This window comes from Fragaria vesca, linkage group LG2, assembly GCF_000184155.1.
Source record: "Fragaria vesca subsp. vesca linkage group LG2, FraVesHawaii_1.0, whole genome shotgun sequence".
NCBI classification, from domain to species: domain Eukaryota; kingdom Viridiplantae; phylum Streptophyta; class Magnoliopsida; order Rosales; family Rosaceae; genus Fragaria; species Fragaria vesca.
In genome coordinates, this window is record NC_020492.1 from 15933472 (window position 1) to 15951273 (window position 17802).

Here is a 17802-nt window from a genome sequence, read left to right on the forward strand (position 1 = left end):
AACCGGCGGCGGCTCCGCCGGCAGCGGCGGCCGGAGGTCAATTCCGGCGACCTCCAAAACCTATGAAATTTTAACAGCATCTTCCTCTCATCAAGCTCTACAACTTTCATAACTAGCACAAACACCAATTCCAAGCCTAACTAGGGCAATCGACTAAAAACATCAAAAACACCATAAAACTTCCACCTCAAATTTCTCCTTACCTAGCTCAAGAGGGAGTGAGTCCTTTTAGGGCAAGGTTGCTGGGTTGGAGGGCTACAAAACCATACCAAGCTTGCCCAGATTGGTGGCCGGAGGAGGAAGTTCCGGCGAAAAAACCGATTCGGCAGTCGAAGCTTTCGGGCGGCACCGCTCACTCACGGCGGCGCTAGGGCTCCTCTCACCGGTCCAGGGAGGCTGCTGGGTTGGAGGTCGATCGATTGGAACCGGTGCGGCGGTCTGGGGCGGCCGGACGGCGGCGGACGACGGTGGTGAAGTTTCCCGGGTGGAGGGAGAAGAAGAGAAAGGAAGAAGAAATGGGTTGGGCTCGGCCCAGCCGACCCAACATTCCTTTTAACCCAAATTTCCAAAATTCAACACCCCGAAAAATAATACCCGAATAAAAATTACCTTTTACTAGCTAAAATTTACCATTTTTACCGTAGTCGTATTTTCCTCATACGAATAATCCTCCGCACATAATCGTCCCCGAAACCCCTCTAGAGACCATTTAAACTATTTACTCAATGATCGAGACGGTAAAATTCTTATTATAATCACGCTAGTAAATAAGGTAAAAATATAAGGGTCGGGATGTGACAAACTGCCTTACATTAACCTAGCCAAAATCATCTGCAAAAACAAGACCTTCATTTGACTAACTTCAAAGCTTTATGGCTCGACAACCCATCCAACATCCATCTCCATGATGCTAGGGAGGCTGGGGCCGGAGAGCCAGCCACTTCCCCAAGGATCCGTATGCTGGAGAAGTTTGATGCTAATGTTTGTTTCATATTTCATAGTCGTACTATGTGGAGAATATGAGTTGCTATGCTATAAAATTGAGACATACTAATGTACAAGATACAAAATAAATAAAATGAATTTTCATATTACGAATAACATAAAGATCTCATCAATGCACAAAACCATAAAACCGAGTAAAGGTACACACCAATCTATTTTTTTATCAAACAAATAACTGAAAAGCTATAACGAGTCTATTGTGCTTATGACTTTCCATTTACAGAATGAAGATTGAAGTCATTAGACTAAAAACGGTAATGAGCCACACTAATATTTTTTTAACTTTTTTGAAAGGTACGAAAGGGAGCAATTCTAGTGAGGACCCTTAAGTTGAGGACTTGGTAAGGACCTTTTGGTTTATGGTTTAAAAGACCCAATTTTCGATCACATTTTGACATCTTATCCGTTCAGTTTTTAGGTTTATATGAGTAGATCATTTCTACAAATTTTCACCCAAATTGGTGTTCATTAAGATAAAAAACTAGATCAAATTAATGGACGAACCAAATCTGTCAAATATGAACCGTTTAAGTTCATAATTGATAAATCATACTTATGAATGTCTACTCTTAACAATTTTCAATATAGCTGAAAATTTGAAAAAATGATATACTCATAAATACCTATAAACTAAACGGTCAAGATGTAGATATAAGATCGAAAGGTGGGGATAAGCCGAAAAATTCTCACCAAGTCCTCAACTTAAGGGTTCTTACTAGAAGGGCTTCAAGGTAAAAACTAATTAGTAAATTTCCAGAAAATTAAATTGAAAGGGCAAAACAGACATTCCAGTCTTACTCTTATCCCTCCACTGTCCGCTCCTTAGGGAAAGTCAGCGAATATCGAGATGGCATCCTCGTAAATCCATCCAAAACGAGGCCCAATTTGTCTAAACCATTAGCAGTGGGGCAGTACACCTGTAAATACGAGTGTGAAAGCCATTTCAGATTTGTTCTTCTCTCTCCCTCCGCTCTGGGCTCAATTCCCAATCCCAAATTTTCACTTCTAGATCCCCAAATCTACCAGAGCTTCTGTTACTTCCACACGGAATCTCACTCCCCTCTGATCTCTACAACCCACCTCCGTTACCGTCACCGGAGGTCCCCATCGTCGCCGTCTCGCTTTTGTTGTTTGGTAAGTTCATCCTAAACTTTCATTTCCATGGCTTCTCAAACCTTTTTCAGGCCGAATCTAATATCTGGGTTCCACCGTGTTTCGGATTTCACAGTCAGATTCAGAGGGTTTCGCCGATCTGAATCAGATCCAGGCTGGATCATTATCCTCGTTAACAGATCGCTCTGTTCGATTCGGATCTGGAAGTTGAAGTGAGAGAGATAGCTTCAGATCTAGTTTGGTTGGTTTCGGAATCGAATTAACTCGAGCGAGTTGAAGTCAGTGATTTTGTTATTATGGAGACCCTTCTTGTTGTGGAGCATAAGAACCAGTACTACAGCCGGGGAAAGCAACATGGGCCGGGCCGTGTTGGGCCGACGCCGTCCAAGAGCTTCCGAGGGATCAATTGCCGGACTTTCCAATCCGGCTCAGGTATTCTGCCAACCCCTCCTCCATTGAAGTCGAGTTCTACTACTACTCCTGTTTCGAAGAAACCATCCCCTTCTGTTTATTCACCCAAAACACCTAGCGCTGATTCGCAGTTTGATGCCAAGACTAAATCTTACTCTGATAGTAAAGTAATGAGTAGAAACAATGGGAGAACCAACCCGATTCCTATCGATGCCCGAAACCTGAAGAAAGAGAAGCCTTTTAATGAGGGTTTTTCGTTTTCTGAACTCTGGGCTGGCCCTGCTTACTCAAACTCTCCACCACCTAGTTCGTTGCCAATACCCAAATTTTCAGTTCGGCCAAAGAGGACCGTGTCGCTTGAATTGCCTAGCTCAGTTTCTGCTATTGAAATGCACCCAATTGCCAAGTCTGCACCCGCGTCCCCAACCAGAGAGCATAGCTCCTCCAAAAGAGATCTCTTTCACAATGCGGACTCAGCCACTAGGACTCTGCGTCGCATCCTCAACCTTGATGTTGACAATGAATGAAGGGCCGGGAGCATTAGGCTCCTGTAAATAGTTGTTGTATATATAGTGAATAAAGTGGTTGGTAGTGTTGGGCTCTTTCTTATGGTTATAGTAGTGGCAGGCATGGTTGTGGCAGGTTGATGTTCTCTGCATTAGTGGTGGTGTTTTGAAGGGGAAGGTGTGGTACTTGGTTTGGCAAGATTGGCATTGTATGGTAATTGTTATGGTGTTAGCTCTTTCTTATGGTTCTCACAAACAGCAGCCTTGGTTGTGGCGTGTCAATGGTCTCTGGGTTTGAACTATGAGGCAGACTTGGTGTACTTGTGTTGGGAAGATGGAGAGATGGGCGCCGTATTAGTAGTTTGGGATACATGATATGGATGGGATTTGATTTTATGGAAGCAGAAGGGGAATAGATGGAACAACTAACTTGAGGAAATTCACATTTTACCTCGGTTTGAAGTTGTGACATTAATTTGTCAATGTGATATCCTCCTTCAGATCTGCTAACTTCATTCTAACTCCTTTTAGAACTAGGTTTAGCCCTTTAGTTTTGGTCACTGTGTATAGTGTAGAATGTCTAGTGGTCTATGGATACAGATTTCTGTAGGTTTCTTTTCTGTTCTTGGTTTTCATCTTCTTTACCTTTCTAGTTTCCCGTTTAGTGTCCTTATAAATAGTCTTAACATTGGTCGGTGTCTTTGTCCTTAGTACAGCTTTTCTAAATCTCTTCCTAATTCCTTGAGTAGTCATCCTGTTTCATCAATCTCTTTGCTTGGTCTGTCTAGCCTGAATTGGCTTCTCTCCAATCAACAACTCTCACCTTCTTACTGATGTAACTTTCTTGTTCTTTTAGTTACAATCTGACTCCTTTACTACACTCTGATAAAGGGTGTTTCTCCTTCGCCCATCTTTTCTGTTTTTTGAAAGAAAAGAGGGAAGGGGTAGTGATTGTTGTTCTTTCCTACTTCTGCTTCAATGCTTCTGTTTGTAGAGGTCAATTTGTGTTTGTTTGTCATGCAAGATTTCACTTGTTGAAATCTTGTTCTTGCAAGTGAATGGTGCCTTATTCTTGTATTCATATCATTTCCATCCTCGGAGATTGTTGATTTCGCCAAGCCTTCAACAAGGTAATACATTATTTTTGTGTGTTGTTTTCACTAATGCTTTTCATTGCAAATACATTGCATTGTTCTATTGTTTTCAATAGTGACTAATATATTTTCATTTTTGTTTGGAACAGGTAGGAAAATCCAAAAGGCTGTTGTGCTAGTAGTGAGATTCTTTAGTGAATCTAGTATGTAGTAGTTTCCTGAAGGAGTCAAATGCAGTTCTAGCATGTAGTCATGATCATCATGAAATCTGGTTGATGCTTTGTGCTGTGTGCTAGGAGTTCATTAAATCCAATGGATAGATATATAATGTGTTCCCCTGGTCACATTTTCATTATATGTTCTGTTTCCTTGAACTTCAATGTTATCGTACTTGGTTGTTTATTTATCAACAGTGTTTCTATTCACTATTTAATCTATTGTTTTCTTTTAAATTCTTATGGTAATATTGATGTATGGCCATGGTTTACATTTGGGCGTTTGGGATCAATGTAAATTATAACTCGTTCATCTGAAACATCTAAATGGTTTGAAAAACAAAATCTGATGGCTGATTTGGTTAGCTTTTGTGATCAATACAACAACTCTAACATGGTTCATCCGAATAGCCGAATGGTTTGAAATACAAATTCCCGTAGGTGATCAGTTTCAAGGATCACAGTTCCATCAGTTCGTGACGTAGTGTTGTTGGGGAACTGCGCCTTGCTGCTTCTGTTTATGTAGTGTTGAAGGAACCTTACTATTGGACAATGCAGCGAGTGAGGAAACTCATTTCAAAACTACCTCTCTAATACAGAAGCCAGGCAAACTTGGAAGGATCTGTGCGTTTGTGGTTGCACCATCATTGTATAGACAACAGACCAAAATCTCTTTCTCGTCTCATGAATGGTTATTCGTAGTTGCGCTATCAAATCAACCAGTATGACTTCATCAACTCAAGTACCTCTTTTTTCTTCTTTTTTTTTTTTTCCCCTTTTCAATTATTGGTGCTCTGTTATTGAGTTTCATAGGGCTAGAGGCGTGGGACGTGAATAGAAGAAACTGAGTTATATTGGTATTGGTGATGTGACTTTTCCATTTTTATTTTACGGGCTATCTGAGACTCTGAGTTGAATATAGAAAACCTGCATAATCAAAAGAGTTAACACTGGCAGGCAAACATTTATTTAAATGCCGAAGCCAATGATCCTTTTTGTTCGATCCCTTTAAGCAGCCTTTGGCCAGTCTCTGTTTTTGCTCAGTTGGTCTCATCATTAGCTTTTATTTATTTGTGCATCACTGCAGCTTTTATGATTAGGGCAATGTCATCTGCACTTTTGCATACTCATTTTGCAGAATTATAGTTTACAGATGCATATTTTTTATTAGATCACTCGAAGTGCCAAATGATTCTCTATGAATGTGAATAGCAGGGTGCCTGGGTAAAACCATTTCTAACTGGAAATGGGAATATGGTAACTTCTGTTCTTGCGATGCTAAGAACTTGATAATCTTGTTACGATTGAAATGTCGACAAAGGAGATGAGTAATATAATCGACTTGGGAACTGTATTTTGGATACAAATTTCATTTGATTTCTGCGAAGCTTTGTGCAACTGTGTTTTCCGAGATTGACCAAATACCGTTAAGAGTTAGCTTGGTTTAGTCCATTAGAGATGCTCTGGAACTCTGGAAGGGTGTGATTAGTGAAGAAACATATATATATAATCTCACTAGGATCTTGATTGATATTTTGGGAGTACGAGTGCCTATGCATTTCCTTTAAAGTTCCCCAACTACTACTATTTAATTATGCAGGGTTATCTAGAACAGGTCTGGACAAGGAATTGAAGGTTGGATCGATTCCCTTGAATAATTAATCCTTTCTTTTTCTATTTTCCTTATCAAGATTGTCATCATATAATAATTCTTCAGATAGGTATGAGCAGTCAGTCATCTGCATGAATGACAATAATGATCGGTCCCCATATCCACAGTTTATGATTTACATGAACAAAAAACAACAAGTCTCAGAATCATTCATACATCATCGTCTACTCGGAGCCAAAAATTTGTGGGAATAGCCTATAGAGAGGCCTTAATCAAATAAGTAGTCAATTAAATAAAAACTCAAACCTCTACAATATACTAAAATATCTCCTCCTCTCTTTATCTTTATTTGCAGGGGAGAGGGTGATTGAAAAGCCAAAGACAAAAGGTAAAAAATTTGGATCCAACAACAGGGTGAAAATTTCAAGAACAAGTCCTTTCACAGCAGCATCAAAATTCTGGGTTTCCAACTTTATCGTCTAGGAGCATTTCTTGGTAGCGGCACTCACGGCTGCAGAAGGCCTTGTCACCCCTGCATGTCACATACAAGTTACACTATATATGATTAGTCCTCGTGCCTGAAGTTTCTACCATACTGATCAGAATGGTAGAAATACTCGTGTTCATGTAAAACAGATGGATATTTTGTTTCCATAATATACAATGGTCTTGTTAGTTTCAACAATTCGGAAGATCTAAATCCAAGTGATCGAAACGAACCTGTAGATATAAATGTCAATCTTCTGCTCAAGATTCTTCTTGCATGTGTGACAGAAGCTAAGGAAATTCTCCGGAGCAGATTTGGAGAAGTGGCCTGAATCCGATAAGGTGTAGTAGCTTTCAACAATGCAGTTGTCGAATATATGAGTTGTTCTTGGATTAGGTCCACGAGATATCACACATGTATAGTCCTCAGAAAGCTCCATTTCCCTCACTGAAACACACCTTGAAAAAGCCTGAGGAGAATACGAATTCGAATTCGAATTCTCTGTTTGGATGCCGGAATTAGCAGACCCTTTTGCCGGATAGGGTGGTATTTGAACTCTAAGCTTAGTTCCAAACAGGACCTTATTCCCATTACTTTGCTTACAAGCAGTGCTACAATTAACTTCAGATTTTTCATCAATGAGTGTGTCAACTAGAGCAAGGCCAATGCCTTTGGCCTCTGAGTTGTCCCAAGAGTGTTTGGTCCCTGACAAAGCTTTTGGGATTAACTGGGGTTGGTTTTTGTCACATGGAAAAGGGTTTCCAAAAGGGAGAGAAATAAGCTTGGTGTCAAGGATTGAAGTAGGACTTATCATAGGGCTTTGGTCAGTTTCAGAGTGACTACCCTTTATTGTGAAAAAGGCTCTGAATCTTGGAGAACCAAAGAAAGATGGGATCTTGGTGGTGTAGTAGTTTTGAGATTGTTGAGAGCTGTGATCAGCCATTGGAGCTTGCTTGCTGGTCACTGCTCTAGATCTATATCTCAGCATAACAAAATCGATTCTCAGCCCGAAAAAATGTCACAAAATTTGTCACTGCAATAAGGAAAGATCCGATCAAACGTACTGAAAAGCAAAATGATGAACAGAATAATAGGGATACAAAGAACCAGATTACATAGGAGGTTTGAGAACTCACCCTGTATTGATCAGAGTAATATCACCAAGAAATGAATAAACTAGTATACTGTTTCTGATGAAGAACTAGTGAAACTGAAAGAAAGGGCCCTCCTATATTTCCGTAGCCTCCATGCCAGAAAGGTGAGAGAAAACAAGTAATAAAACAAACAAGTTGAAGTTGGTAAGCTCAATCTGTTTCACTAGATGAGCCAGACTCAGTTCACAGTAGTATCAAGCCTCATGCAGGCCATGTGATCAAAGACAAAGAGAGACATATAGAAGATGAGCTCTCTCTTTCTCTCTCCCTCCCTCCTCTCTCTATCTCTATCTCTGTCTATATCTCTATCTGGGGATAGCTGCTTACAGCAAAAGAAGGTAGCTCTGTGTAATATTATGCCCTGTTTGTCTCAGGCAGAATTGGTATAAATGCTTTGCTACCTCCCATGAAAAAGAGCCATCATCACAATCAACACTAAACTGAATTATGAAAGCGAGTGAGAAACAGGATCAAAGCTTTAAGCACTCTTATGATAGTGGGCAAGCTAAGCTTTCTAAATCCCAGCCTTCAAAACTCACACCGTCACTTCCTCTTTTATCTGAGTTTCAATCAGGCCAATTGCAACTTGACAAACAGAGAAAGTGAAAGATGGGGAAGACTAGGCCCTCAGTTTTAAAGAGAAAGAAAAGAGCTTCTTTTTAAAGAGAGAAAAGGAAAAACAAGAGGCGTGTGCGTCTGCATGAGAACCCCGGTGGTTTTCCACTACACAGCTTCAGAACCCAGAATTTGATTAATCGTGTAAGCTTTAATTGTTAATTAAGATTTTCTCTATCTAACCAAGATTAAACTTTGTCTTTCTATGAGTGAGGGAAGCTCGTTTTTGTCGGGGCTTGCTTGGACTTTGGGTGAAGCTCAGAAGAGTCACTGTCACTGTGACTACCGTGGTGGTTATGAATTGCAGAAGAGAAATAAACGCACGCACTCATAGGAATATAATGAGCTCATCCTACGTTTCTCATTTCGTTTTTTTTAATTCTCTAATCTATTGTACTTGAAATTATTGGTGCTAATTTACTACTTAATTAGTCTCTTGATTAATAAGCTTCGGTTGGTTTAACGAGACCATTTGCTGCATTTTGGAGTATTTGACTATTCGATTCGAGAATTGGACGCTAAAAAGTTTTGGGATATGGGTTTTTGGTGATGTGTTTGGGCGCTTTCTAGCTACCGTATTATAAACTTCGAAGTTATTCTTCATGCTAATTTTATGTTGAAGTTTGAATGATGTTATTTTATTTATTATTACTGTTTAAATTTAACTAACTAATTCAAGAAGGTAATCATAGATTCATAACAGCTTTCTTATAATTCTCTACTAGACCCGCATTATGCACGTGTGTGAATTCTTTTTTTACTATTATAGTTATGCTCAAAATTTGATTTCCCTCCCATTCTCAAAAAAACCAAAAAAAGATTTCCCTCCCCACTTTTCTCTCCAACTTCCCACGTTTTAAGCTTTTTTATTTCTTTCTTTTTTTCTTGTTTCTAACTTTTGTAATTACTAATTTGTCCTTCATCTGTTAGAAGACATATTTTAAAATTTAATCAATCAAGGGCATTATAAATAATTCAAAAATTTAACTGTTGACAAAATCAAAAAACCTTCTGGTTTTATTAATAGAGATTATAAGAAAGAAAAAGTCAAACTTTTGAGCTATTTTTCTTCTCTGACTCCAACAGTTTTCCTATTTTAGAGAATTTATGATCATTCCGCAAATACTTTTATAAAATTATAAAGTTTGCTGTAAATATTGAGAATTTGAGTTTATTTGTCTTCACATTCCTCATTTTGAAAAAAGTTTTAAGAGTAAAACATCTAAAATCTTTCCTAAAATAGAGAAAATCGAGAAATTAAAGAAGCTGTTAATTAGACAGCAGTATAAAAAAGTGTTTAGGGTAGTGATGTACGTCTGTAAACGCGCCTAGCAAATATAGACAAATTAAGCTTGTGATAGCAAATATTACTTTTGTTTGATCAGATTTTGGGACTTTGGTCACTTGGGTTAAGAGTCTTAAAGTACCTAATTTTGCTTAACCCCGCATGCAACTTTGAGTACGAAATATTGTCATTTTCGTGATTGGAGCTTTGGCCCCCGAGTACAGGAGTTGCCCTAAAATAAAACAAGGTTTATAAAAGCCACCTGCCCCATTGCTTGTCCTTGCAAGTTGCAAGTTGCAACCTCGATCTACAAGTTGGTCAGACTGATTTTATACCAAGGTAAATCTTCTTATTGATCAAAAATTCAAAATAAAATAGAAATCGATGAAGGTAAATCTTTCTATTTTGAGTGTAAATTATCGGATAACGATTAAGGTTCATGTAAATTTAGGTTAAGCTCTAAGAATAATGACTCAACTTTGATAATTAAACTCGCAAGTGTAAAGTAAAATTTTTTGATTCTATATTAAAAAAAAAATGAAAAATACATTTAAATCGAAAGTATTTAGCCACTACATTGCGTTTGTGAGTTCTATGTTAGATAGTTTATTATAACTAACATCGTGTATGTCACAAGTAGATGAGGACACCATGTACGTTCAATTTCATCAAGGCATGACATAACGAAATATAACCGTATGTGTAGGTATTCACATGTCTTCTCATTTGTTAAACTAAAGGTAACTTATTTTCTATATAATACTATTTTTCTTGCTTGAGTTGTTTCGATTGTAGAACTACGTTACAAGTTTTTGGTTAAGAAGATGTGAAAAAATAGCAAGGATGTTATTCAATTCCAGGGTTTTCTCCGATCGCCTCCTAGCCGCGCTTGTTTCATACTCGAATTGATCGCCGGATCAGGGTCCAGAAAACGAGACGTAAATGGTGCGGGACAGGGGCCCACGGAGAGTAACGGTTGGAAATAATTTTGATTCCTTTAACGGTTACGGCCCTAACATCTATAAAAGAGTTAAAGACACCGCGTGCCGTTAATGACGTTAAACTGGTGCAGGCCGTGGGCCCTATTGTCCGGGCCACCAGTCCTTTTCTTTTGTAGAAAACCCTGACCCAACTGCAAGCAGGCCCATTTCTTTTTCAGGTTGTGGTCGAGTCCGAGCCTACCGAATTGACAGTTTTGTACTTTGTAACCAACAACATGATAGAGACTCGCACTATCACGCGCGTGTTCTAGACTTCTAGCAACTAGAGGAGATAAATATCGGTGATCATGCTCATCAAGTCATCATAGAGAGAAATAACTGGGAAGCAAAATGATTAGGTACATTATCTTTAAGCTTGGATCATTGCATCAAAAAGCCAAAGGTTCTTTATCCCCCCCTGAAGTTTTCCAGCATTCTTTCCTAACACATTTTGATGGTAAGCAATCGTAATACTACTTTACACATTCTCTTAAATGTAAGATATCATGTCCTAGATTAGTGTTATTATGTATGTTTGCCTCGTATTACTAAAGACTTAAGCTCTTAAAATCTTTTTTGCTTATCTATTTTTCATCATTTTGTAAGATTTCACCGTTTATCGTCTGTACATTCTTCTTTATAGCAATAACAAAATAATGAACATATCACCCACTCACTCAACAGTAATTGTAGCAATAATATTTTTCGATCAAAATTGGCTTGAACTTGGATGTCACAATAACCAACTAATATATTATATTAAATAATACCATGAAGACAAAATGTATGATTTTAACATCACTAATATATGGAAAAAATCAACATTTTGTTTCAAGAATCAATTTCGTCACTAATATTATATCACAACTAAACTCGTAAGAACATGTATTTGAATTGTTGATCTAAATCTTTAACATTCACAAACCAGACAAAGCAAAACAATACGGTATTCAATCATATATATATATATAATATATATTTTTTTCTCATTTACACACTGAAATCGGGTTTTCGTTGAATTATTTCCTCCGTTGCTATCAACCGGATAGATGCTCCACATCAGTACCACGTTACGTACACTCCACGCGCCGCACGTTCCAATCTGGGAATAGATAACGAACTAGTTGTCGAGTCATGTTCGATGGGGTGAAATGATAAAATGACCTCACTGTCTCGCTACCAAACAAGGTGACAGTCGTTTTCATGCTGCCAAGTGCCAATCACATGATTTCAAGCAAGAGGAACAAGATGATGATGTTGTCAGTTCGATTATTATTTTTTTCTTCTTCAATTTTTAGATGAATAATTGGTTTATTGACTGGGGCACTACTCCTACTAGCTACCTCTCGGCTTTACTCAATCCTTCAAGGCATTGAAAAATTTGTTCATATGATTGAGTAGACATGATCATATTCATCCACCATACCAAATAGTTGATTTAGACATTTCATTATCATGTTTAATGAAACAAGAAAGAGGAATATGGTCTGTCAGAGATGATTCATAATGTTACCGTGCTTTAACGAAAACAAAGCGAGGACAAGTCTCAAAATCTCAAAAATTTAAAATGAATTAGTTCTACGACGCTCGAGATATTTTAGTTCTTTAAGCTAATTATTTTGAAATACTCGATATGAAAGAACACTTAATAAATGAACAACTACAACTACCGTATGAAAATTTTGATTCGTCTTGCCTGGATTTCTTAACACGACAATTGCATCAACAACGACGGAGCCATGATTATATATAATATATAAAGGGCGGCCCAGTTATAAAGTAAAAATATATAAAATTTGAAAATTGAATAATTGTATGTTTTTTAATACAATATCAAAAGATAATTAACTTTTGTATTTTGCACATCATAGTTACTAAACTGAAGAAAAAAAATATATATGAAATTTGGAATTCATAATATATAGAGAAATAAGTTCATCAAAATAATTGTACATAATAGAATGAGAAGAAAGAAATTATTCATTATGGAATTGATTATGGATTAGAGTATATGACAAGAGTTGATTAAGGTAGGAGAAATAAGTTGGATAAATTAAACTTAATAACAATATAAATGGTGTTTATGGTTTAATACGAAAGGAATGGGGTCAAACCTTATAAATTACAAAGCTTTTACTTCAAATTATATCAAATTTCTTAATCACAACTGCATAATACACAAGTTGAATAAAATTACAGGGGTGCCTCAATGTAGTTCCGCCTATGCATCAACATAAGATTATAAGTTCAAGTTTGTAATTTCGCTTACTTTGTTTTGACATATTTTCTTGTTAATGTATACTAAAATATTTTTTTTGGACGAATGTATACTAAAGTTTGTTCTTTAATATATTCACCGCGAGCGGGATATCGAAATTTCACTTAATAATATTTCCTACAATAGCAACATAAAGAAAATGACATGATTAGTTAATCCTCTTTTAGTTACTTGCACTGGTTTACTACTTTACTTCAATAATGATTTCCCATCGCCATGTGGGAGAAGTAAGAAACAGGGCAATGAAGTAGAAGAAAGAAATGGGGTCCAAACTTGTTTAGTGGCGTAATCCATTATGATAATCAACTTCCATTGGGATAATCATATTTTTTTCTGACCAAGTACAGAAGCAAAAGCAGTTAATTGATGCTTAGGGGGTCCAATAATCATAAGGATTAACAATGCTTTAAACAACACCAGGTGGATAGAACACAGAAGTAGACGACCCCCTGACGGATATCTATGTCTGTTTAGTGATTCAATTAGTTTTCCTAATCAAGGTTATCCTGAAAATAAGCCTAATCCTAATCAACCATAATAAGCTTCCTTTTCAAGGCATTCCATTTCTGGACTATGGTCGAGCCGGAGAATCCGAGTCGACTAATCCCATTTCTGGGTTCCATTAATGGTTTCAGGTAGAATGTCTTTCATAAATCATCATATTCATGATCTTAATTTGTAACCAAAATAATGCTATTTTCGACGAACTGTTTGGCTTGAGGAATATTCTGCTGGTCATAATTTTAAGCTAAAAATGAAACATGGATTTTACTGATATAGCAATATATCGAATACAACATGGCTGCAATTAGGGTTTAGTCAAATTCTTTGGAAAACTTCCAAAAGCACAGCTTTTCTGATATCTTAAACTAATACAAGCATTTTGTTACAATGTGAGAAAAAAGAGTAAAAATGAAAAATCACTAGAGTTACAGGAGCAAAGAGGATTACAGAGTTCCGAGTAGTCTTTTTGCCATTGAAGGAATCCCTTCACTGTTTGAGTTTCTTATCATTTCTACCTCTCTTTCTAAATTCTCGCCTTTCGGTAGAGTACTGCTTCTTTATCAGTAATTTGCTCATGGATATTTTCAAAGCCTCAGCTGCTGTTGAGAAAACCTTTTCGTCAATGGACACTCTTCCCTGTAATTTTTCGAGCAATTTCACGCCCCCAGGGGTCTCATCATCTTCCAAAACAGTTGGCCCTTCAACATCAGGAGTGGTTTCCTTAAAGTCAGAGATAACCCTGACACGAGCCAAAGAGGGGCTTTCAAGACCACCCAAGTTAGAGGCACCTGTTACCATCCACAACAGTCCTGAGGATACACTAGTTGCCAGGCTTGTAGGAATAAATGTATCTCCCTTGATAGTTACCACCTGCCAGAAAGATTCGTTAGTATCAAAATGTGTGCCTGTTTCATGTGAAATTCATGGTAATGTGGTGATTATGGTCAAACTTCAAGCTTGAATTCTGCCTTTCAAATATGGCTAAGAAGCTGACAGGAAGGAGGGGATGGTAAACAAATTAATGTCATGCAAGACAGAAAGTGTTACTAGACATTCTTGTAAAATGAATTCATTTCAAGGTGCCTGATAAGTAATAGTAGGCCAATTCGCTCTTCGACAAGGTTGCTTTCTTATTTTTAATATTACTTGACTAATTGAGGTCCATACCTTGGCAACATCGAGAGTTTGAGCAGAAGGATCGCATCTCAACAATATAATCCCTTGCAAACTACAATGAGATGTCTTAATGAGTATTAAGATAGACAATGAATGAATAAAGATCTCCATCTCAGGAGACAAAACGGTAATACACTCCCATGGTAAGAAACTTACCTTTGTACAGCGACGGCAACAAGTGTACTATCTGGGATAGTGCATAAATCAGTAACAGCCGCACAGGACTCCTCTTCTATTCCTTTAAACTCTAAAGGTCCTGCCTTCAGGAAGATGGAATTGAAATCAAGTAAGCAACATGCCACCAGAAAAAGCTTAGTAAAACAAGTACTTGGGTACCAATAACCCAATCAACTACATGGTTATTTAGACCATGCATTTTACATACTTAAAAACCTCCAAAAAGAATAATGAGATCATTGGGAAGCTCACGAAACTTAGAAGTTAGAACAACTGAAATACCTTTTCTATAATATCACAAGTATCTAAAAGAGATCCTGAGGAAATATCCCATAGGCGAACCTGCAGAGTTAAGATGGGTTAAATAATCCACGTACAGAGGATGCATCTAGAAGCAATTCAATAGACATGAGGTTTTATGAATACTTACAGTTGAATCACCACTTCCAGAGACAAGAAAACCTTGGGGGAACTCCTGAGTGCAAACAAAAGCAAGGCAGGAAACAAATCTGCCAATAGATGCACAAAAGAGAAAGACAACTGAATGTTAAGCTGCAAATATATTCTTTAAGCATAAAGGTCTCCAACAGATAATCCACACCATCATGATTCAGTATAAGAGACAGCATTGCAACAGATATCTTAACTCAAAGTGTTTCATATCTGGTGTTGAATTGCTACTTCATCTAAGAAACAGTAAACCATTCCATTTAGTTTCAAATGCATTACTGAGATAGTAAAAAAAAAAAAAAAATGTAAACACCTTGAGGTTTTTATGACACTATAGCACATACTGTTGTGTGACAAGAAAAAAGAAAAGAGAAATCGTATCTATGCATTTCTCCAATGTCTATCAAAAAAAGACATAAAGTATCTTACTCTGTATGACCAAGCGCAAAACTTTGTATCTCATGGGCACCATCTAAAGGCTTCTTGGGAAACACATTAACCTGTCAATAGAGGAAAACCCTGTGATTTATGTGCAAGACAAAATAGCATTACCTTAACGGATTTGGCAGTCATTAGATCCGATGTTGGCTTACGCGTATTTTGAAATCCCGATCAGCACTGACAAAAAATCGCCCATCAGGAGAAAATTCCTACAAAAAATTACAACTGCAATTAGCATCTCTCTCTCTCTCTCTCATTAATATATTAATATACAGAAAAAAAGATTCACTTATGGGATAAGAAAATTGACTAGTATATATAAGGAACAGTATAAAAAAGAATCATCTAAATAAAATAAAAAAGCTTTACAATTGCAAATGACTCACCAGGCTTGTTATTATGCTACAATAGTGAGAAAGCATAGGAGCTGCCTTTTTGTTAGCAGACACTTGGTTTCCATCAAAGCCCTCCACATCCAGATCCACAACCCAAATAACCCCAAATTTGTCCGCAAAACAAACATAGGAACCATCGTTGCTTATGGCAACTGCAGTCACTCTTTTCTCTGAGCAGCTACAATAAAAGACAGGAAGATATTAAAATAGGGAAGAAAGACACTTCTAGCAGACAGTGGTTACATTGACAGTATCTGAGGAGTCATGATGAATCTTCTAGTTGCAGATACAAATAGAGGGAGCATGTTATCTCATGGTTCTACGGAAGTAACATTCAGTGCCAAGAAGTAATCAATTTTGCATCTGATTATATTACACACCACTATAAGATTTTATCTTTCTTTTTTCTTTTCTTTTTTTCACTTTTCGGATGAGGTTAGATGCTCTAGATGCTCAAAATTTTACCAGAATTATGTTACATTGCACTAATTTATAAATGAGCAAACCACATATTGTACAAGACCAAGGGCCAATCTTTCACAAGTACACCATATGCATGTCCACGAGAGATCATCACAAAGTCCCCTCAAAACAGTATGACTCTCAACTTACACAGTACTAATGCAGCGCCAAGATTCAGTTGACCATATCTTGACAAGTTTATCATCACCAGCAGACACAAATAGCTTCCCACTTGCTCCGTACCGAATGGCTCTTATGGAATCCTTATGAAGAGACCCACCAGAATCATCCACCAAAGAGACTGCACAACCCCCACTGTCAAAGGACCACAAGGTAGAGTAATTATCTTGCTCAAACTGATGCAGTTTCACATACATTCACAGAGACACGCTTAGTTTTGACTCTAAAAACATAACAAGGAATTATATTTATTCAACTACAAAAGAAAGCTAAAGTTCAGATCCTTACCAAAACTGACCTAATTCTAGTTTGTAGTTTTGTACCCTATATAGTTGAAAACACACAAGAGACATCAGCCAATTTTTACTCAAATGTGTATTTCAACGAAGCCAATAAGTTTCTATCTCTAGCCACAAGTGATTATGGAAGTCTTATATGATTCACCCAAAAATAATTGGTTACCCAAAACTAAGCCAGACTTTCATCTCCTCATACCGACAACTTCTTCCTGGAGGCAGTTATAAACTGAACACACCTTATAGGGGGTCCCTAATGGAGCCTTAAGCAATGGCGGCATTATTATGGACCCTAATGGCAACTGCTGTAAAGGGTCGCAAATGCTAGATAAGGTATGGTTTTAGACACCGAATTGCAAGTTTTATTCTCTGGTCTTCCTAGAAAGCTATCATTCATGAACCTGAGGCTGAATGTAATCCTAAAAGTCCAAGTGAACTTGGTCTTATCAACTCTTGCAGAAAGTCAATTCCTGGTGATTAAACTTTGCAAAAGCTAATACATCTACAGCAAACAAAAATCCAAACTTTGGGTTTACATTGTTTCTGAGCTCCTAGTTCCTCTACTGGGTTTTCTTATTGCTACTGGATTCTCTATCTTCTTCAGCTAACTAGTTGTGTTTTCTGTTTCGTAAGAAATCTGAATCAAACAAATGAAAAACCAAACCAAAGCAGTGAGAGATATAAAAGCTTACATAAGGTCGAAGACGCGAAGGTCCGACCCGATTGCGACAGCAACCGAATTCTGGGTCGGGTGGACTGCTATGAGTGCAGGCGCGACCTCCGTGTCCTTGCTGGCTTCTTCGTAAGTGTCCTCCATTGTTGCTCAGCCAAAGCTTTCTCTACTTTCTCTTCAGACTTGTTCAGGGTTTTGTAATAACGGAAAAGGGTTTTAACTTTGGGCCCTCAGTTTCATATTAGGCCCAATATTGAACCGGCCCAAACAAGAAGGTCACGTAAGAGAGTTGC

The 17802-nt window shown here is 37.6% G+C and overlaps 3 protein-coding genes across 3 annotated transcripts; 1 reads left to right on the forward strand and 2 right to left on the reverse strand.

The window, feature by feature from the left end:
* The first annotated feature begins 1966 nt into the window (after window positions 1–1966).
* On the forward strand, window positions 1967–4578 carry LOC101301058. The gene is made up of 3 exons (XM_004290564.1): window positions 1967–2139; window positions 2234–4165; window positions 4279–4578. The coding sequence occupies exon 2, from the start codon at window positions 2415–2417 to the stop codon at window positions 3054–3056; it is 642 nt and encodes a 213-aa protein (XP_004290612.1). The 5' UTR covers window positions 1967–2139; window positions 2234–2414; the 3' UTR covers window positions 3057–4165; window positions 4279–4578.
* Window positions 4579–6126: 1548 nt separating this feature from the next.
* Window positions 6127–8187, reverse strand: LOC101301347. The gene is made up of 3 exons (XM_004290565.1): window positions 7580–8187; window positions 6677–7476; window positions 6127–6488 (listed from the first exon to the last, which is right to left on the reverse strand). The coding sequence occupies exons 2-3, from the start codon at window positions 7429–7431 to the stop codon at window positions 6407–6409; spliced, it is 837 nt and encodes a 278-aa protein (XP_004290613.1). The 5' UTR covers window positions 7432–7476; window positions 7580–8187; the 3' UTR covers window positions 6127–6406.
* Window positions 8188–13594: 5407 nt separating this feature from the next.
* LOC101301631 (tRNA (guanine-N(7)-)-methyltransferase subunit WDR4-like) lies at window positions 13595–17676 on the reverse strand. The gene is made up of 10 exons (XM_004290566.1): window positions 17529–17676; window positions 16511–16675; window positions 15890–16076; window positions 15656–15712; window positions 15492–15562; window positions 15043–15121; window positions 14895–14954; window positions 14592–14695; window positions 14427–14487; window positions 13595–14129 (listed from the first exon to the last, which is right to left on the reverse strand). The coding sequence occupies exons 1-10, from the start codon at window positions 17651–17653 to the stop codon at window positions 13746–13748; spliced, it is 1293 nt and encodes a 430-aa protein (XP_004290614.1). The 5' UTR covers window positions 17654–17676; the 3' UTR covers window positions 13595–13745.
* Window positions 17677–17802: the final 126 nt, after the last annotated feature.

Excerpts from the sequence above, each read along its gene's own strand:
- LOC101301058 (XM_004290564.1), top strand. The coding sequence starts at position 2,415 with ATGGAGACCCTTCTTGTTGTGGAGCATAAGAACCAGTACTACAGCCGG.
- LOC101301631 (XM_004290566.1), bottom strand. The coding sequence starts at position 17,653 with ATGGAGGACACTTACGAAGAAGCCAGCAAGGACACGGAGGTCGCGCCT. Across the intron at positions 16,077-16,510 it reads TGGCGCTGCATTAGTACTGT|CTGCTCAGAGAAAAGAGTGA; the intron begins GTAAGTTGAGAG and ends CTTTTATTGTAG. Across the intron at positions 15,563-15,655 it reads ATCGGGATTTCAAAATACGC|GTTAATGTGTTTCCCAAGAA; the intron begins GTAAGCCAACAT and ends CTCTATTGACAG.
- LOC101301347 (XM_004290565.1), bottom strand. The coding sequence starts at position 7,431 with ATGCTGAGATATAGATCTAGAGCAGTGACCAGCAAGCAAGCTCCAATG. Across the intron at positions 6,489-6,676 it reads ATTGACATTTATATCTACAG|GGGTGACAAGGCCTTCTGCA; the intron begins GTTCGTTTCGAT and ends TGTGACATGCAG.